The sequence below is a fragment of the Macaca fascicularis genome, chromosome 11, assembly GCF_037993035.2.
Source record: "Macaca fascicularis isolate 582-1 chromosome 11, T2T-MFA8v1.1".
Classification (NCBI taxonomy): domain Eukaryota; kingdom Metazoa; phylum Chordata; class Mammalia; order Primates; family Cercopithecidae; genus Macaca; species Macaca fascicularis.
In genome coordinates, this window is record NC_088385.1 from 74,893,954 (window position 1) to 74,916,021 (window position 22,068).

Consider the following 22,068-nt stretch of genomic DNA (forward strand, 5'->3'; position numbering starts at 1 on the left):
TCTTCCCTACCTACTTGAAAATCTCTTCCCTAGAATTAATCATTTTGGTTCAACATATGCAGACAATATTCCTCCCTCAATTTTTCTCAATTGTTCACATCCCCATAGGGCACAGGCAGGGGCCTCTGGAGACCTCACTACAACATCTAAGATAATTCTCCACCTAAAGTACTGAAAAATCATGTTGGACACCAGAAAGCTCTTAGCAACACTCAGTAACTAATTACTGATGTTATTTTCACCTGGAAAGAAATATTCTTGGTAAATCAGAATAAGTTCCTTGAAACTTCATGTAAAATTCATAACTGTGTTAAGGTAATTTTGAGCCACTGTGTATGCCATTCTGTGGGATATGCAGAGTATACCTTTGTGAGGCTCCAGGGACATTCTTTCCACTTTGTACTTCTTTTTAAATCACAAGGTAAGATCTTATGAGATGCAAAGATTCATTTGTTTTCCTCCACCAACTTAAATTTTTCTCCCTTTCTTTATTACCTGTAGGATTTTAGCACTGAATAAATAATAGGTTTGAAGGTGAATTATTTTCATGAGCCCATATGCATTAGGACAAAAACTGAATCTATGGTTTAACCAGGACTTAATGTACCTCGACCTGGTCTTCGAATAGCTTACAAAGGAAAAAAACATATCCTGAGTTATTGGAAGCAGCATGGTGTCAAGATAGTTAAACAAATTCTGTCTCTGTGGTCAAGTACCCTTGCTGTAAAATCACATGAGGTTGAAAAAGAGGAATAAAAGTGGAAATTTGCTTACCCACACATACCCTAATGACCAAACATTGTGAGTAAACTGAATTGGGCAATTGCTGTGTTAGTGACTGGTGAAATAGTTCCATTGAATTGATTGGTCCTGTTCTTGCTCCTCCCATGGGGTACACGCCTGGTTGTGTACCCCCAGCTCAGGGACAAAAATGTTTGCTTTCCCTTCACTCAGCGTACTACACTTTCCCCTGTTTGAAACTTATTCTGCTGCTACTTCTTTGTTTATTTCATGTCATCTGCTCTTCAAAAATAAAGACAACTCTCACTTCACCAGTCTAAGATAAAGGAGAACCACCCACACAACCATGAAACACTACAGTGTATGTGTTTAGCATTTTTTCAAAAAGTGTTCTGTGACACACAATATTGGCTCCTTTTCCCTGCACCTGAAGGCCTAAATTATAGGTCATTCATTTGTTGGGTCTCTCTTAGCTCACTAATGGATGCCAATGTCTTAATTTTAAAAAGTTTTCTAGTGGCTTATGTGAAGTCCTCAGGAAACCTGAGTAGCAAATAGGATTAGCATAATGTAAAGACCCAGAAGTAATGCATTAACATGCTGAGGTGGCATAAGCCCCAATGAATATGTCGATAATTAGTGCTTCTTAGAGAGCAGCTAGATCACCTTCCTAAACACGAATGATGTGCAAATAATCCTTGGTGAATCTGAACATCTGCTAGTGGGTGTCTCCAAGCAGGATGCAATGACAGGAGACAGATTTATCAACATTGCTGTTGGATTCCACCAAGAACATACTCCAGCCCATAAAACCGTCTATCGGGCATAATCATATTCCTAGCCATAATTTTGCTATTGTTTGCTATCCTCTTTTTTCCTATCTATACTAATTAAAGTCTTGGTGCACCCAAAGCAGTATGTATAAATTACATGAACTGGTAAAAATTTCAGTGTTCATTTGACATGAATCATTAATATCACTTTTTTGTATGGTTAAAGAGCAAGTGCATTTTTTTATTGCCACATCCACATGGGGCACAGGCAAGGGGCTCTGGAGACCTCACTACAACATCTAAGATAATTCTCCACCTAAAGTACTGAAAAATCATGTTGGACACCAGAAAGCTCTTAGCAACACTCAGTAACTAATTACTGATGTTATTTTCACCTGGAAAGAAATATTCTTGGTAAATCAGAATAAATTCCTTGAAACTTCATGTAAAATTCATAATTGTGTTAAGGTAATTTTGAGCCACTGTCTGTATATGCCATTCTGTGGGATACACAGAGTATACTTTTGTGAGGTTCCAGGGACATTCTTTCCACTTTGTACTTCTTTCTAAATCACAAGGTAAGATCTTATGAGATGCAAAGATTCATTTGTCTTCCTCCACCAACCTAAATTTTTCTCCCTTTCTTTACTACCTGTAAATGAATAAGAAGAGTATCAACTATATTTGTTAAAATGTAAACAGAAAAACAAAACAAAATAATATACTAGTGTTTGGTGAAATAATAACAGATTTTTCCAGCCTGAAATAGAGTTGGTTTCCCAGAATCTTCTGGTGAAAATGGAAGCACATGTCCCTTAGAATAATGCTCTTTGTGTCAGTCTAGGTGATGCATGGGTTACTTTGCTCAAGTAGAAGCTGGTTGACCTCCAGGTAGGGACTCCATTATGGGACATGATTGTCTCCGTTCCAGCTTTGTGACCCGAGAGCTCCCCAATTTCTCCTCCCCCATCACCTCATTTCCAATTTCCCCTAATATTTTTGGCCAGAGGAGTTCTTGATTAATCTGAGGGTTGGGGTAGAACTTGCTCCTCTAGCTCAGGATGCTTTCTCTTAAATTGTTTGTCTACATCATAAGTCTTTTTTATTTTTTAACATCCTAGGCCTTTGAAAGTGGAGACCTAGTTTTTCTCCATTTTCCATTGTTACATCAGTTCTTGACAACTAGCACAGAATGGCCTATTTCAATGGGAGGGATGGTCCAAGATCAAACAAATACAGAGGAAAAACTGAGTTAAAAATTCAAAACAATCCCACTACAAATTCTTAAGATGAACCACAAAATCCTTCTGAAGGCAGTATTTGAGAATAAGCACTAACAAGATTTAAATTCATGAAATTAGATCTTAATTGATTATTTACACATCAGAGAAGTTTAAGAAATAGAAAAATCTACTACATTTCATTATCTCCTACAATTCATGAATCTGGCACCCGGAATATTACAAGGCTCCTTCCAGAAACTACATTAGTGTCATAGCTCACATTTGCATAGAACTTTGCCATTCAAAGTCACAAATATTATGTCATTTGATCTTGAGTTAGTCAAAGTCACATAGCTGGTGAGTGACAGTGTCAGATCTCCAAAACGACTTGGTATTTCTGAAAAGCAATTGCCCTCTAAAAATCATAACCTCAATCAAATAGAGTGTTTATCCAAACATGAGCACTGATTCATTTGGACTTCTTACAAACCTTTTCACAATTTGTGTATCTTTTCCTATCTAAAGCATATCATCAGGCCCCTATATTTTATTTTCCCAGCTCTCTATGGTTGCAGTCTCAACCTGCTCAAACCCGTTTTCCCCAGGTCCTGAGCAAATACTGATGATATGGGCAGGATCCATAGCAAGTCATATCAGTTTATATCCACCACAGTTTAGCAGGGACCTGATGCAACAGAGAAGAGTCTGATGCTGTTTGGACCTCTCGAGCCCCAGAACTTCCTGCCCCTTCCTCTTCTCAAGCTGTTTCAGTGCATTTGATCAGGTATACTGGTCAGTACCCAGATCCTCATCGCCCTTGTGTCAGTGCTTGCTCAAAAGGACTAGATGCCGCCATGGGGACTCCACTCACCAGTGGTGGTCTCGTCTTTTATAGATGGATTCCTCAAAATCACACACACCACCCCTGTCTCCAAGATTTGGATCACAGTCTAGATGCTCCCACCCTTTCTCCTCAAAACTGCCACACCACAGTCTCTCACCAACCGCCAGGGTGCTCTGCCCTTTTGTGACCAAATCCCTGAGGCTAGGTCAGTTTTGCAAGCCCTATGCACCTCAGATCATCGCCCTGATATTCCTAAGATGTAAGGCCTCACAAAATCTACACTGGAGCCTAAGTAACAGTGCACCATGCCAAAGAAAACACAGTTAAACTAAACATAATCAAGGGATTCTGACTTACTGACTTCTTTTGCAACTTGCTTCCTCTCTCAGTGCTTCTAGAAATGGAAAATTTTTCAGACCCAGAAAAACTGAACAGAACTTGCCAGAATGACGAAGCTAGTGACAATGATTCATTGATTTATTCAACAAAAATCACAATAATAATAATAGGCATTTACAGAGCATTGTCTCTCTTCCAAGCATTTTATATGCATTTTATTTAATCTTTACCAACATTCTTATAAATGAGGCTTGGAGACTATAAATAACATTCCTAAAGTTTCACAGCTAAAGAGATCTAAGTCTAACTGAAACCCAGACAAGTACAGCACGTGCTCACTAGTTACTCATGAGTATAATTTTACACTAACCTATTACACATCCTTGGGGGTGGCTGTAACCAAGATGTCAATGATTCTCTGATGTAACTTTACATTGCCACGGGGCAGTATGGCAGGCTTTTTCCCATGGTGCATTTTGCCAGCCACCAGTTGAAGGTGGCCTCTGAAGATCTTATCTTAATTGGAAATGAACTAGACCTTGCATGTGGAGAGAGAATTCTACTGGAGAAGGTCCTACTGGTTGGGGCAGACGACTTCATGCTGCTTGGCAAGCCACTCCTCAGAAAGGATCTTGTTTGAGTAGAAGCCACAGTCATTGAGAAGACAGAAATATGGCCAAGAGTCATTATGAGATTTAGGAAAAGGAAAAGCTTCAAGAAGAAATAATTCATTGTGACCCCTCAGACCGTCCTCCAGATAAACAGCATTGGAGATTGCTCAATGTTTGTTGTAATCACTGAGTTAATATTTGCAGAAGTATAAAAATAAACTATTGCTTTCCAAGGAAAAAAAGAAGCTTGGGTATGGCCACCCCCAAGGATGTGTAATAGGCTACTATAAAATTATACTAATGAGCAACTAGTGAGCATATGCTGTACTTAACAACTCTTGTTCAGGGTTCAGTTAGACTCAGATCTCTTTAGCTGCAAAACTTTAGGAATGTTATTTATAGTTTCCAAGCCTCATTGATAAGATTGTTGTGAAGATTAAATAGAATGCATATAAAATGCAGCTCAGATGGTGATGGCACTTTCACCTTTGATCTTTCATCACCATCTGCCCAAAAGAAGCTCTGTCATGGAGCAGCCAGATTCTCATTTTAGGTAAACAGAAAAGGATAAGACACTTCCGGCCTTGTATTTTCTCCCAGAGCACTCAGATGCTGATTACATTACAGACAAATCAAGATTTCTCAACCCTCTCTAATTCGTTCAATCAATTATCCATTTAGTGTAACTATGTGATAATAACACATAAAATTATCATGAAAAATGTGAAAGCTAATAAACTAAAAAAAAAAAAGTATTCTTTCTAGTAGCAAGGGTTTTGTGTGGGGAAGCCTGGCTTTGTGGGAAATGATTTGATAAACTTATACTGGAAACTGAGCCCCAGGGAACGAATTCCATTCCAGTCAAATCTTCAAAGGAAGAGAGGAAGCTACTCTGGATAATAAGAGTGAAGAATCGGAAGTTCCTGGAAGAAAATTCTGGAAAGGAAAAGAAATTGGTACTGTGTAGAGGAAAGAGAAAAATCTCCCCTCTCCATGATGGCGCAGCTGAGGTAGACCTTTGGAAAAAGAAAATCTCTGGAATACTGACAATCGTTCTTCCCTGAAAAACCCTCTGACACCTTCAGAAAGTATTCTGAATTGCTGAGTATTAATGCTTTGGTGTGAGTATGTTATTTTGAGGAGTTAAGCTCTATGTCTTGATAAGAACGTATCAAAAACAGACCTCAGACATCAACCCAGGAGTCAGAGGTCACAAAGGAGACTGACAAATGGGTCATGGTAAGAACTATGACCACCTGTGTCCACATGGCTTAACTAGCAGAACTGAAGTTGAATACCACCTTGGTCAAGGTGACTTAAATAAACCAGTAAATAATTTCACTGCTTGCTTCAGAAAAGTATGGAAAATCAATTTATCTGAACAAATAGTTTGCTTAACTGGACAAACAACCTCCTTCTCAGGACAACAGATTGTTCCCCTGAGTAAACAATTATCAAAAAATTATTTATCCGACATGAATTTCTTGACATATAAGAATGCCTTACATTTCCACTAGATCTAAGTCAACATACCACAGATTCCGCAATCGCAGTCTCCCTTTACTGAAAGACTCTTCTCAAACCACTTGATCCCGTAGCCCCAAGCCCTATAAATATCCTTCTGACCTCCTCTGAACCGCTAGGTTCTGAGACCTAGAAAGACTTTGTCAAGGTTTCTCTCCCTTACTGCAGTAGGCTTAATACACAGCTTTGATTGATCAACAGGTGCTTTTTTTTTTTTTTTTTTTTTAGGCAAGTCAACAGGGCCTAGTGCTGAGCCTGGCACAGACCACATACTATGATATTAACAATATAATAATAACAAATAAAGGGCCTAGCAGAGCCTAGCATAATACCAACTACTCAATAAATGAGGCAGCATAAAGCTACTTGCATAACCGTGGCAAGAAAGATGGTAATATCAATAAAATATCAGGTGACAAATAACAGGCCACAAGATATCCTGAGCTCAACTTGAACTTTTCCATCCCAGATGTGATATCAACATCTCTTCAAGGAGACCTTGGTTTCTTTAGCAAAGAAATCCAAATCTAAGCATAAAAGTACACAACGAATCGTTTTTACCTTAGTGTTCAGGACAGAACAGAGTGATCTCAAATAAGTGACCCTTGTACTGAAAGTACAATAAGTACCTACCTTTTTTTTTAAGTCAATTCCATATTGATATTTCCAATATAACAAGGTTTCTTTTCTCCTTTCTCACAGATGAGTTTATAATCCATTTTTTTTCTAGTTTTGAAGTCCCACAATTACTTATTGTCATTTCAAACAAAAATGAAAATCACAGTATTGTCCTTCCTGGAATTGGCTGCCAAGTCAGCTTCCATTCAGACAGTTCATCTTGTCAGCATCGGTCACAATCTTCCTCCCAAAGAACATGAAAGAATGCACAAGTATAAGTCTTCTAGTGTTCTAGCATCCCAAAAAGAGTTCCATACAATTAGTAAATAACAGCAATGCAAGGAATCAAAAATAATAATAAGTCCTTGGTGTTTGATCTTAATTTTTTGACTAGTTTTTCATTTGTACAGTATTAATGCCATGAGTTTTGTCTAGGATTTTTTTTGCATATGTGCATCCAATTGTTCCGGCAACATTTGTTGAACAACCTATGCTGTCTCTATTGAATTACCTTTACTCTGTCGAAACTCAGTGGGCTATATTTGTGTGAGTCTATTTCTGGGCTCTCTGTTCAGTTCTACTGATTTATGTCTATTCTTTCACCAATACCATTTTGTACTAATTACTGTGCCTTATAGTAGGTTTTCAAGTTAAATAGCATGAGTCCTCCAAATTTGTTCTTCTTCAGTATAGGGTTAGCTATTCTGTTTTTTCCCTTTCCACATAAATTTCAAAATTTGTTGGTATCTACAAAATACTTGCTGGGATTTTGTTGAATCTATAGATTAAGCTAATAAGAAACAACATCTTAATGATATGGAATCTTCCGATCCATGAACATGGACTATTTCTCCATTTACCTAGATCTTCTTTGATGTTTTTCATCAGTGCATTGTAATTTACCACATAGAGGTCATGTACATATTTTGTTAGATTTATACCTATTCCATGTTTTGAGTGCTATTGTAAATGATGTTTTTAACTTCAAATTTTAATTGTTCAGTGCTGGTATATTGCAAAGCAATTAACTTTTGTGTATTCACCTTGCATCCTGTCACCTTGCAACACTCACCTATTAGTTCCAATAACTTTTTGTCAATTCCTTGAGATTTCCTGCATAGACAATTATGTCACTGTGAACAGTTTAATTTCTTCTTTTCCAATCTGTTTACCTTCTGTTTTCTTCTTCGAATATGTTAGGTTAAATGGAAAAGACTTGAGGTTGAAGATGAAATTAAGTTTGGTAATCACCCGACCTCCGGATGAGGAGATTATCCTAGATTATCTAGGTAAACAAATATGAACATCACACACCGGGGCCTATCATGGGGAGGGGGGAGGGGGGAGGGATTGCACTGGGAGTTATACCTGATGTAAATGACGAGTTGATGGGTGCAGCACAGCAACATGGCACAAGTATACATATGTAACAAACCTGCACGTTATGCACATGTACCCTACAACTTAAAGTATAATAATAATAAATAAATTAAAAAAAATATGAAAGCAAAGGTTCTTATAAATGGGTAATATAGGCAGAGAGAGAGAACCAGAGAGATGGCAGCATGAGAAGGACTCAGCTGACAAGGAGGAAGCAGACTGTGAGCCAAGTAATGCAGGCAGCCTCTAGAAATTAAAAAAGATAAGGAAACAGATTCTCTTCTTAGAGCCTCCAGAAGGAACACAGAGTTTCCCTACACCTTAATTTTAGTCACTGAGACTGATTTTGCACTTATGACATCCAGAACTGGAAAATAACAAATTTGTGTTGTTTAAGCCACCAAGTTTGTGAATTTGTTACAACAGCAATGGGAAACTAATATACATATCTTCTGAAAATAAGCTTGTTGTAATTTTTTGCTCTTCCACAGGTAAAGTGGGTTTTTTTTCCTTTGACTCTTTCAAGATTTTCTCTGTGTTTTTCTGCCATTTGAATATAATATTCTGTCTTAGACCATTTTGTGCTGCTATTACAGAATACCTGAGACTGAGTAACCTATAATGAGCAGACATTAATTTGTCTCACAGTTCTGGAGGCTGGGAAATCTAAGGCCAAGGGGATGCACCTGGTGAAGACCTTCTTGCTGCCTCACAACACGGCAAAAGGCATCACATGGATGAGAGAGAGTAATAGAGCTTGAGAGAGAAAGGTTCAGAGCAGGAGGAAAAGGAAGCTGAATTTATTCTAAAAGGAAACCCACTCAGGATAAGTAACCCATTCTCAATAATGACATTAATCCATTCATGAGGGCACAGCCCTCACGACCTAATCACCTCCTGAAGGTCCCATGTCTCAACACTGTTGTGTTGGGGATTAGTTTACAACACCTGAACTTCTTACAAACCATAGCATATTCTTAGGGGTAGTTTTATGGCAATTTGTTCTGCTCAGTATTCTTTGAGGATCTGTTGTTATACTACATATTTTGAAATTGCCAAAAAGAAAAAATTTAAAAACCTATTGCCCCCTCCCCAGTTCTTAGATATTCTTTTTTGTGTGTGTTGTTCTATTCTGTTTGTTTGCTTGTTCTTCATTTTTTCTCTCTGCATTTTAGTTTGGGAAGTTTCTATTTACCTATCTTCAAGCTCACTGATTCTCTTCAAACTCACTGAATCTCTTCAAGCTCACCGATACGTTGTGTTTACTGTTGAGCCTATCGAAGACAATCTTCATTTCTGTCACAGTGTTTTTTATTTATAGTATTTCCATTTGATTCTTTTCTTAGACTTTCCATCTCTCTACTGACATTACCCATCTGTTCTTGCATGTTGTCTACTTTTTTCCCTTAACATATTAATTTTAGTTATTTTAAATTTCTCACCTGGTAATCTCAAACTCTATGTCATATCCAAGTCTGGTTTTGACGTTTGCTTTATCACTTCCGGCTGTTTTCTCTCACCTTTCCGTGTGCCAGAGGCTTCAAGTTCTCTGGCATTCTTGCCTTTGTCTCCCATCTTTACTTTGTGCTTCCATAATTACTCCTCCTTAGAGAGAGTCTGTGCCTTGCAGCTCTTTCACCTGTGATCCACTGTTATTACTGGAGCCCTGTGGTATGTAGTAAAGTATGGGGAAAGGGACGTGTTTTATAATCTTTAAATCTCAGCATTTTAGTGGGCCTGTGTTTCAGGACTGTGATCTTCACAAGTGTTTCATCTTGTATAGCTTTAGGTGAAAAAGGACAACTAGAAGGGACTCAAGTTAGAGGAACATCCTTCTCCCACAGCCCTCTCATAGGAGTCTGGTAAAGCCTTTCCCCCTGGAGAGCAGACCTTTGTTTCTGGACATATTTCACAAGGATTACTCATCCCCTCCCCATGCCAGAGCCACAGGGATATCTTTCTCAGAACTTCACCATGAGAACTTGGTGGGATTCCCGTGGGTACCCTCATGAAAACATGGAGGGTCCTTCACAGTTCAACCCCCAGGTGTATCTCACTCCCATGCTAGTCCACACTCAGCCTCCAGCAACTCATCAAAATTACCATTTAAGTGTTTTAACAAGTTAATTACTTCAGTGGATTCAGGTCCAAGTAAGCAGGTCTTGGCTGTGAATTTCTGGATTTGCCTACTCTCCAGATTTTATTGTGGCAGTATGTCTTGCAAATTCCGTTCTATGATGGAACTAAAAAAAAAAAAATCACCGATTTTGTTTGTCTAGCTTTCCTTGTTTCGAAGGCTGGAGTAACAACTTCCAGGCTCTGTATATGTTGGAGCTAAAATTGGAAGTCTCTCATGATGGTTTTTTTTTTTTTTTTCCTTTTTTTTCTGAGATGGAGTCTCACTCTGTCACCCAGGCTGGAGTGCAGTGGCACAATCTCAGCTCATCGCAACCTCCGCCTCACGGGTTCAAGCGATTCTCCTGCCTCAGCCTCCTGAGTAGCTGGAACTACAGGCACGTGCCACCATGTCCAACTAATTTTTGTATTTTTAATAGAGACCAGGTTTCACTGTGTTGGCCAGAATGGTCTTGATCTTTTCTCCTCTGGTGATTCACCTGCCTCGGCCTCCCAAAGTGCTGGGATTATAGGCATGAGCCACTGCACCCAGCCCACGATGGTTTTTTTCATCCCAAGCAGCATGGTATCTGAGGCCTCAGTTGGAAAATTCAAATGCTTAGAGCTACAATCATCTAAGGGCTTGCTCGCACACATCGGATGATTTGTGCTGATGTTGAGTAGAAGCCTCACTGGAACTCTTGGCCAGAATATGCACACATGGTTTTCCCCATGCAGCCTGAACATCTCGACATGATGTTGGGTTCTGAGGGCAAAAGTCTTGACATGGAAAGAAGCCAGATAGAGACTGTACCCTAGACTTCAAAGGATGTGACTGCATTTCCATTTCACTTCACTGGTAAGCAAAGTCAAGCCCTTTCCCAATATTTAGGAGAGTAACACACCCTCAACTTTAAGTTGGATTACAAGAAGTCACATTACAAGAAGAGCATGGGGATGGGGTGAGTATATAGGTGTGATTATTTTTGGAAATTTCACCTTGTTTCAAGTTAAATATGGGGAATTCTGAGTCATCAAGAATTTTAGACCTCACCAGCCTGTGACTCTGAAATAATCTCACAGTGACTTTTTCATATTTATATTTTGAAAAAATATTGTAGGCTGTACCCCTGCAAATCCTAGCACTTTGGAAGGCTAAGGGGGTGAATCACTTGAGCCCAAAAGTTCAAGACCAGCCTGGGCAACATAGTCAAACCACGTCTCTACAAATAGTACAAAAATAAAAAATTAGCTGAGCATGGTGGTGCATGCCTGTGGTCCCAGCTACTTGGGAGGCTGAGGCAGGAGGATGACTTGGAAGCCCAGGAAGCGGAGGTTGCAGTGAGCCATGATTGTGCCAACTGCACTCTAGCCTGGGTGACACTCTAGCCTGGGTGTCTTAAAAGAAAGAAAGAAATTGCAAACTTACAGAAGAGTTGGAAAAGCTTTATATTTCCTGAATCATCTCAGAGTAGGTGGCTATCCCGATGCCCCTTCACCTCTGAATACATTAGTGTGCATTATCTACCCACAAAGACATGTCCTGCTTAACCATGATACAAACCTCAAAATCAGGAAGTTTAAATTGATATATCACTACTCTCTCATCTTCAGACCTCATTCAAGTTCACCAGTTGTTCTAAAAATGATTTCTGCTGCATAAGTATTCAGTTTAGAAACTTGCACTGCATTTAGCTATCATGTCTCTATAATTCATTTCAGAACAAAACTGTTCCTCAGTCCTTAGTCTTTCCTTTACTTATACAACTTTGATACTTTGAAGACTACAGACAAGATATTTTGTAAATTGCTTCTTAGTTTGCATTTGTATGTATTCTCTAGAATAGGTTATGCATCTTTCACAGAGATATCACAAAAGGTATGCTGTGTTCGTTTCCTTGCATCCTATCAGGTAGGACACCCTTTTCATTTATCTCATTACTAAGGATGTTCACTTTTATTCCTTGATTAAGATGGCATCTGCTAAGCTTCTCTACTATAAAATTACTCCTTTCCAATTTGTAATTAATAAATATTTTATAGGGAGATATTTTGCAATGATGTGGCTATACTATTCCTCATAAACTTTCGGTGTGTTCATTTATATCAATATATACTCCTGGTTTCCTATTATATTCAAAAGGTCATAATACATCACTATCACTATTTATTTTGATGCTCAAATTTTCTCATATTTGACCAGTGGGAGTCCCTTCAAGCTGGTTTCTGTGCCTTTTAACATGTTTCCATCATCCTCTGAATACTTCTTTTGTTCTAGCACACCATGTACTTTCACTACCCCTGCTCTGGGATCAGCCAGTTCTCCAAGGAGTTCTGGTTCCTTCTAGCAAAGAATGGTATTTAGAAGTCAAGATATGGGTGATCAGTGTTCTCACTGTTATTGAGATGTTAACTACTCTCAGGCCCCCTCAATGGACAGAGTTAGGGTGAATTAATATTTCTGTCTATTATTTATTTCTGTATCTACCTCTATATATTGAAGAGCATAAGGTAATACTGACACATCTAATTCTAATTCAATATAATAGGGTTTATTCTAATTTTCTCCTTTTCTGTACTGTAGCTTCCTTCAATAGTGAGGTAGACTGGCTCCCATTATCTTTAATATAATTACTTAATTAATTTCCCATCTGCACTAATATGTCTTCCCCTATGCAGATGCCATTCTTACTTCACTCTAACACCCATGCTGGGCCATCCCAGGACACAGATGTCCTCCTCACCTTGCCTGGACTCTGACAGCCTACTCCAGGCCTTTCTTTCACATAGGCACCTCCTTGCTAGGCTAAGGTTCAAAGGACCCATGTCATGTCAGGCTGCCGCCCTATGATAGACTGCATAATGGACCCCCAAAGATGTCCACATCCTAGTCCCCTGAATCTGGGACTGTTGCTTTATATGATACACACACACACACACACACACACACACACACACACACACACACACACACACACACATATGCACACAAATTCTCAGATGTGGTTAAGTTAAAAATCTTAAGAAGGAGACAATATCCTGAATTATTCAAGTGGTCTTAATGTAATCACGAGGGTCCTTATAAGAGGAAATAGGGAATATCAGACTCAGAGAGAATGAGAGAGGCTGGAAGACACTGTTCTGCTGGCTTTTGAAAAGGAAGAGGCCACTAGCTGAGGATTGAGAGTGGCCTCCAGCAGTTGAAAAAGTCAAGGAAACAGATTGTCTCCTAGAGTCTCCAGAAGGAACAAGCCCTGCCGATGCCTTGATTTTAGCCCACTGAGCCTAGTTTTGGATTTCTGCCCTCCATGATGATAAGATAATAAACATGTGGGGTTTTTTTCAGCAACTAAGTTTGTTGTCACTTATTACCAAAGCAATAGGAAACTAATATGCTCACTCACCTCTTCAAGGACCTTCTCCTCATTCTGCTCAGGTTCTGATACCTTCCACACCAGGTTTCCTCCCTTCACACTGTGCCTGGAATTTGGCTGCCCATCGTGGGCAATTACAGATGTCTACCTTACTCTGATGCGCTTAATTGATTTAGAATAATATTGTTCAAATGGGAAGAGAGGAAGTGGAGAATGAAGAGAACAGGATAAGAAAGAACAAGAAAATCCATTGACATTTCATGCTCAAATTTTAATTGCCAAAAATTGCCCTACCAGCAAGGATATGCCAGCAATTTCTGAAAGTCACTAAGGGTGGGACATCATACGATAAGGGCTCTCACACTGCAAGCCCAGGCTGCTGCCCCAACTGCTTACAAGATTAGGGAGATACCTGCCCCTGCTGGCATTGAGAGAGGAAGCTTCCCCTAAGGTCTCGTAGTCTAAAGCATGGTCCATCCCTCCTACAAGCTCCATCACACTTCTGAAACTAGGTGTGTTCATAAGAGAAGAAACATACAAGATAGGGAATAATTGACAACCACTGCATAGGCCAGTCTCAACTCAAGTCTCTTAAAGGATCTTCTCCCTGTCTCATTCCCTGCTATCATCACAACACCTAATACAGTTTGTATCTCTTCATGTCTCACAGTCTGGGCCAAACTGAGACCAACCTCAGTGAGAGGGAATGTTTTATCCAGCCCTAGACTAAAATTCATCTCCTGGGGCTTCATTCCACATGGTATGATTAATCACTTCTCAAGATGATTGATGGTGGGAATTTCCAATCCCTTCCCCAGAAGCATGGTCTGGAAATACAGTCCAGGCAAGACAGTTTCACAGTAGCCCTCCATCTGTTTATACATCAAATTCTGCATCAGTGAATCTTAATACGAACAAGAGTGGAGACACCAGTCGCAGATCATATTAGCTGTAGTTGTGCCAAAAATAACCCAATTTACTTTCAGTCTTGCTTCATCAAAGATTCAAAAGTTTCAGAATCAGATCTCACCCACTGTCACTTAATTGCCCAATAATCAAAATAATGACCCCTGATTGTTGTCGAAGACTCAAATGATCCTTTGTGTGATCTATTTCACATAATCCTACTGTTGCTGTTGGAGGGTTATGTGAAATTGTTGAGAAGGAAGCCCCAGATGCCTAACCCTCTCTATCCTTGACATTCACAATCTTGCCACCGCTGTGTGTTCCATAGTCGATAGAACTAATCTCACTATATCCATTATCTTATGTCGGTGATCATAAGAAGTCTCAGACTCGCAACACATCCCTATGCACTTTCCCTTTTATGACAGCCTCTCTTATTTTGTCTCACTGGGTCTTCTGGAATTTACAGCCCAGAACTAACCAAATCCTTCATATCCTCAACTTCCTCCTTCTCAAAAGATAAACTGGCCCTCCCCTAAGGACATTGCTTCCCCTGAATTCCTCTCAAGTGTGGCTGGTTTTCTCTTCCATCTTCTGGGTGCAGCACACTGGTCTGCTGGTTCTTCTACCATTCCAGGAAAATCTCCTCTTCAGAGCCTTTGCAAGGATATACCTTTTGCCTGGAATTCAAATAGCTACCTCTCTTATTTCTTACAAGTGCTTCCTCAAATGGCATCTCCTCAATGAAGCCATATATAATTACTCTTTTAAACCTCTAGCCCTCCCACCCTGCCACACATAGGATTTCTAATTTCCCTGTCCTGCTCTCCTTTAACTATTTTTCCATGACACCAATCACCTTAGAGAATGCCATGCAATAGACTTACATATTATGTATTTTGTTCATTGTTTATCTGTCCCTTGCTTAATTTCAAATTCCCCAGGGGCAGGGATCCTTGGCTGTTTTGCTTGAGTAAGGTATCTCAAGGATCTACAACAGCACCAGGCACATAGTAGGTACTCCAATAAATATTTCTTGAGTGAAAGTATCAATTTGTACCACAATATTATGAGGAACACACAATTATTTTTCCGACAATAAAGCTGAAACTTAGACAATATACATAAAGTATTAAAGGTCACACTACTTGTAATGGAATAACTTGGATGCCAATTCAAGCCTTCTCCCTAGAGCTTACACCCACTACTCCACACCCAGTGGTGTTTGCCAGCATTGGATGAGGGAGAGGAAGATTCTGAAATGAAGGAGGGAATAGGAAGGTGGAGAAGGGGCTAGAAATAAATCTCTGTGTGCCAAGCTGAGCAGTTTAAACTACATTCCATAGCAGATCCTCTTGAATAGTGGTTCAAATTGAATAGTGACATAATTAAATCTGTATCTTAGAAAGATAATTCAAAGAGCTGCCAACTGGAAAAGTGAAAGCCAACAAAATGCTAGTGGAAAGAAACACCACATTTAATGGAACCAAATGCAACTCTAAAATTTCCACAGCTAAGATGACTCCCCTCCCTACTAATTCATTAATAGGTAGTTCTTTCACTCCAGTTCTCACTTAGAAAAAGTCTGACACAGCATAAATAGTTGTGAACTTACACTTTATTCATATATATTAGATATTGATAATCTTAACAAATGAGTTACTTTCCATTTGGGTACAGTCACAGTTGTCAACAATATTTGGAAGCACCAGGCATGAAATCTCTTGAGATGCTATGTTTTCATCAGGGTCACCTGACACATTCAAGTTCTGTCTGACAGACCATTAAAGCAGTGGCTCAGAATGCAGGCAAGTTTTCAAACAGGCAGTAACTGGATAGTATCACTTCACTTATAAGTGTTCATTATATCATCAAGTGAAATAAACACACAACCCACAGGATCTTGCTTAGGTTGGCTGCCTAGGTGGCCCCTGAGATAAAGCCTTGTAATCACATAGCCTCGCCTAATTAGTCAGAAAACAAAGGATTAAGTGAAACAGTCACAGGATATAGGAATTATAAATAATACATATATTAATAGATATTCATTTTCATTACACAAAAGTTGCTATTATAAATACTTATTTGATTGATGAGTCTAAAAATATATTCCCCATATAAATAATGTTAAATATTAATAAATAGATTTAGATTTAAAATTCAAATAGTGCAGGCAGGACAACCATTATTGGGATGCTCTTCGACCTCGAAACATCTGACTCCTTTTTCGCTTTCCTATTTTAGCTGCTGGCGACAGTTCAGCCATCACTTGGATGAGTTCATGTACTGCTTTGCGTTGGACATTCGAGTCAGTTACCTATTAGGAAAGAAAAGAGCAAAATTAATTTCAGGCATATAAGCCATCAGGATATTCAGTTAATGGCATGATGGTCAGTGAAAATAAAACTATTCCTTTAAAAAAATGGACCATATTACCTTAATATACAATATTTACTTCTTCAGCAGTTGAGGCTAAAAATTACAATTATATTACTAGTTGTGCAATGATGTGGTGGAGTCTGTCACATATCTTTAAATCTACTCCCATAGAATTCTTGAAATCATATAGTGAAAAGACCCCTGGTGTGGAGTCAATGTAAAAAGGTGGATCTGAATCTCATGCGTGCAATAATTCTGACCTTGAGCCAGCTACTTAACCTTTTGGAACCTCTATTTTCTCATCTAAAGGAAGAGAAGACTGTTTCTATGACCTCTCTATCATCAATCTACCAATTATATCACTTTATACTTTAGTCTCTCCTGTATGTATCAAACGAGTAACTATAGGTCAATGATTCTCACTGTTGTGCATAGCAGATTAACCTGGAAACCTAATAAAGACCTCAGAGATCCAGGGGCACGAATTGGAAGGACTGTGCCCTGTGCATTCACTAAGCTCCCCAGGTGATTCTGACATCCACCTAAGTTTGAGAACCACTGATCTAGGTTAGGTACCCTAGAAAACATCAAATCCAAAACAAGTGAAAACTGTAATTTTTAATTTCTCCCAGATTAGGTCAGTCTCTCAATTTCCATAATAGGTTTTAAAATAACCACCAATCATATTTATATATGGCTTACTGATATATAAAGTTTAAAATTAGGAATTGCAACAACTTTTTCAGTACCCTACCTTCTAGGCCAGCAAATTGAACTACTTGCATTTCCTCACTCTAACTAATAGGGCCATTTAGGTGATTTCATTCTTCCTAAAATGTGGACCATTTACTTTCCTCTTGACTCTGCCATTATATTTTTTCTAATCTTGGGAACACTATGGCTACCTCGCCACATTTCTGAGGATGGCTGGGGGATTACAGGCTACAGGGCTAATTATGAAAGGGCATAACATACCTCAGCTTAGCAACTGAGCCAAAGAGAACAATAATTAATAGAGCTCACTCAAGATTGCCCATCAAGAAACAGGAGGTTTGTAGCTTCCAGAAGGAAGAAACCCACAGATTTTTTTTTTCACTTTTTTAAGGCCCAGTTCCTGCGGAGTAGAAAAAGTTTTCTACAAGCTGTGTGTTTGCAAGTGACAGATTTTACTTTCCAGTGTTCAAATCATCACCAAGAAACTAAGAGACTTATCCAGGACGGAACAGTAAGCCAGGGGCACCACTGGGTTAGTGGCAAGTGCTGAGTGTCTAGTTTCTAACCAAAGGAGACCTGTTGCCATGTCTCTCCTTTCAGTTTCTGGGGGTTCACATGAGAGGAGTGAGAGGCAGGCCCGGCAATAGTGAAAGCTGAGCACAAATCCTAAGAGCACAAATGCCAGCTTGAGCTCTCATTTGAGCCCATTTATATCAAAGCCAATCCCAAAGGAATCTAGAGGTCTTTGTCTTCTAGATAAAATTTTGAAAAACGTGTTTTGTCTTTATGCCTCAATGTTATCTTTCTGTTTATAGAAGGCATAATTTAAAGATAATTTAAAGATACAAGTTCATGAGGTATGACTTAGGAGTCTAAGGAGTTCTCCAGCTGAGATATTCTGAAAGTTGATAGAGACTTGATAGAACAATGTTTTCATAAGCTATAAATTCTACCTATTTTTCCCTAAAAACAAACAGTAACCATTCTTGCTTCTAATTAGGCAGTACAATCTGATAGGTTGGCTAGAGACTTGCAGTGGGGTGCACTGGTACCTACTCAAAGGCTGTAGCTTTCTTCTATCTCATTCTCATTTTCTATTCTTGGCATTGTAGAGTTTTGGAGCAAAGAATGTCATCAAACTTATGCAGTGAACCTAACAGTTTCCTTTTAAGATGAGGGCACTGAGCCCCAGCCAGCCATGTGATTCATCACAGTTCCCTGGTGGCTGAGATGGGAGGAGAACACACATCTTCTCAGCTCCTCCCACTGCTCTTTCCATTAAGACAGACAGCCTCTCATTCAAAGTAAGAGAATTTCCATCATATGAGCAAAGGACAATGAGAGAATTGCTTCTCAGTACTCCCCACTACTTCCTCACCTACTTCCTCTTCATTGGATTTGTCAATTCACCTGTCTTTACACAATAGTTACAATGCCAGCATTTTTCTACATTACATACTTCAGTGATTCCCATACTGGCTTTGCAAAGTCATCCAAACACATATAGAATTAGTAAGAGTTTCAGCTACGGGTTGAGTTCATAGCTTTAGCAACTGTTAAATAGCTAATGTCTACTTTCTGGAGAACAAATGCTTTGCAAGACCTTCCGCAATGAAACCAAAGAAAGAATTTAAAGAGCCTTACCGAATAATTGGTCAGCTTTTCAAAGTCATCCCGTTTCTTTTTGTTGCTATTGAAAAACTTGACATTAATGTCTTCCTTGATGGTCTCCACACTCTTTTGGATCCTCTGGTCATCTTTGAAGTTTTTAAAAAGTTTGAAGTAAAAGGAGACAATTTGGCTCTGCATTATTTTTCTGTCACTCTCCTTGGAAGGAAAGAACACAAACAGAGGATGATGTGTATTTATCCATCAGAAAGCAAGCAACAGGAAAATTAGCCAAATGGGAATATTCAGCTTACCTCTTTCCAATTCCTCAAGATGTCTAAGAAAAGAGTTCCATTATCTGCTACATCTGGATCACCTGCATTCTGGGGAAAAAAAAAGGGTTTACAATTAGCCCATAAATTGTCTTAAAAATATATTTCAAGTTTCATTAAACTCAGATGTGACAATATTCACTGATTTCCTTTTCAGTTCTTCTGCTTAGTTCTAACACTAAGTGTTCACAAAATGTTTATGTGAGATATAGCCAAAGACTACTATGCTCTTTTAGCTTTTTTATTTTCCAACATAACCATTAAATTGCAATGTCACAAAGGAGTTAAACAAAGCTGATGATACTCCAAGGGTCTCAAAAACTATAGTAGGCTAAAGAAAGTATTTTCAAGCTAGGCTAAAAAATACAGAACAAAAAAACAGCAAAGCCACCCCACTATAAAATACTGCCCCCCAATGGCACAGGTTTCTATTACATCTACTATGCCTTCCTGTAGGGTATTATGTCAACTTTAAAAGATAGTTCCAAACGTGTGCGTGTGTGTGTGTGTGTGTGTGTGTGTGTGTGTGGTCTGATTTTGTGTTGTAGGAATAAAATTAATTGTGAATGTCTGAATATTAGTATGACAGCTATAATTATAATAAGTTTTAAATAAATAATGAAATATTTAAAATGTAAAAACTTTTCATTAACCATCAATAAAATTTTAAAAGAAACTCAAAAAACTCACTTAAAATTTTTAAACATTCCATAGCCAGAATCATAATTCCTACAAAATCCCAGTGAGCAACTAAGTTCAGGAGTAATTCACAAGGAATATAGATAGAGCAGCAGAATGTTGAAATAACTTTTTGGAGAAAATCACCTATCAGTGATTTTTTTAAGCCAAAACTTTAAGGACCTTTTTTACTTTAATTTGTAAACGTTTCCTATTAACTTTTGAATGCTAATCTTGACCTTAGAGTCTGAGAAGTCAAAAACTAATAGCCAATCATTTTTTTCAATATGCATACTCCTTGACTTATCACATCTGAATGAGTTCTCACCACAAAATTATTAACATCATTATGCTTCATATCCATATTATGCCCATCTTTGGGAAGATTCATAAATCCCTTTTAAGTCTCTATACAAACTGAGCAGAAGGTTAAAACAATATCTAGATTATGTAGTCAAGAAACTCATCCAGTCAATAATTAACAAAATAAAACCAGATCTCAAAATGACTGCGTACGAGAGGACAGTCTATCAGAGATGCTACAGCAAGTCAATATTCAGTCATTTTCAACCACAAAAAAGTACCATTAAAAAGCCATACTTACAAAATATTTCTTAAGGTTTTCTGCTTCTTTTACATATGGGTCCTGGCAGTAACAGCCAAGAGAACCCAAAACAATGCAGAGCTGAAAAGCCAAGATATAACTTGTGTATTTCATCGTTTCAGAGAGAGTTAAGCCAAAGAAGTTGAAATCAGAAGTTCTTGTATCAAGTTGATCGGGTCCAAAGGGCTTAACTGATCTTTCTCTTCTAATAGCTGATCTTCAGATGATCAGAACAATGTGCTGCACCTCCTTTGGCTGCTGGTATTTATACCTAATTGAAGTCTCCTCAGGATTACGTATTTTCACAAGTTTTTTAAGATGAGATGGTGACAGATAGGCAGGGATGCTAGTTTGTATTAATAACTAAGGTTTTGTGGCATTTGGGTGTTGTAGTTAGAGTTTCCTTTAGACTCCTTGGGTCCTTTGACGATGAGACAGACCCATTATGCCCACCTGTGCCATTCTGGTGGGATTCTTTGAAGGCACTTTTACTTCACACCATTCAAGGACTGGAAATTTTTTCGCACCTCCCCCCTTCACCCTGGTAAAATGTTGACTCCTCATTCACAAAGCACATTGATCATTTGCTTGTGGTTGGGAACAAGTGAAAAAGGAAATTCTAGGGCCTCTCAAACCTTTACAAAGGGGGAGCCTTTTAAAATTTTTCTTGCAAATGACCAGAAAGCAAGGAAAGAATGTGGTTGAAAGACCAATTTGGTGAGGAAGTCCTTCATCAGAGTTGGTTAGTAAAATATCTACCACAAGTTTCAAAGTGCTCTAGATCAGCCCTGCCCAGTAGAAATACAATACAAGCCACACAGGTAAATTTAAATGATCTAGTAGCCTCATTAATAAAAGTTTCTTAAAAAGGTAAATATAATTTCTAAATACATTGTATTTAAACCAATATATCCCAAATATTACTTCGGTATGCATCAGTATACTACATTATTAATAAGGTATTTGACATTCTTTTTGTCATATTAAATCCTTGAAATACAGTGTACAGAATATTCCCATGGGGAGGGCCAGGCACAGTGGCTCACACCTGTAATCCCAGCACTTTGGGAGGTCGAGGTGGGTGGATCACAAGGTCAGGAGTTCAAGACCAGCCTGGCCAATATGGTGAAACCCCGTCTCTACTAAAAATACAAAGAATTAGCCGAGCATGGTGGTGCATGCCTGTAATCTCAGCTACTAGGGAGGCTGAGGCAGGAGAATTGTTTGAACCCAGGAGGTGGAGGTTGCAGTGAGCCGAGATCATGCCACTACGCTCCAGTCTAGGTGACATAGTGAGACTCCATC

The 22,068-nt window shown here is 38.8% G+C and overlaps 1 protein-coding gene and 1 pseudogene across 1 annotated transcript; one reads left to right on the forward strand and one right to left on the reverse strand.

The window, feature by feature from the left end:
* The first annotated feature begins 4,353 nt into the window (after positions 1–4,353).
* LOC102132907 (large ribosomal subunit protein bL21m pseudogene) lies at positions 4,354–4,714 on the forward strand (annotated as a pseudogene).
* Positions 4,715–16,051: 11,337 nt separating this feature from the next.
* On the reverse strand, positions 16,052–21,232 carry IFNG (interferon gamma). Its single transcript, XM_045365575.3, has 4 exons — positions 20,764–21,232; positions 19,464–19,532; positions 19,186–19,368; positions 16,052–16,765 (listed from the first exon to the last, which is right to left on the reverse strand). Exons 1-4 carry the CDS (start codon positions 20,875–20,877, stop codon positions 16,634–16,636), a joined length of 498 nt encoding a protein of 165 aa, XP_045221510.1. The 5' UTR covers positions 20,878–21,232; the 3' UTR covers positions 16,052–16,633.
* Positions 21,233–22,068: the final 836 nt, after the last annotated feature.

Coding starts and splice junctions, on each gene's coding strand:
- IFNG (XM_045365575.3), bottom strand. CDS start 20,877: ATGAAATACACAAGTTATATCTTGGCTTTTCAGCTCTGCATTGTTTTG. Junction 19,533..20,763: donor AAAACCTTAAGAAATATTTT/GTAAGTATGGCT, acceptor TTTTTTCCCCAG/AATGCAGGTGATCCAGATGT. Junction 19,369..19,463: donor TCTTGAGGAATTGGAAAGAG/GTAAGCTGAATA, acceptor TTTCCTTCCAAG/GAGAGTGACAGAAAAATAAT.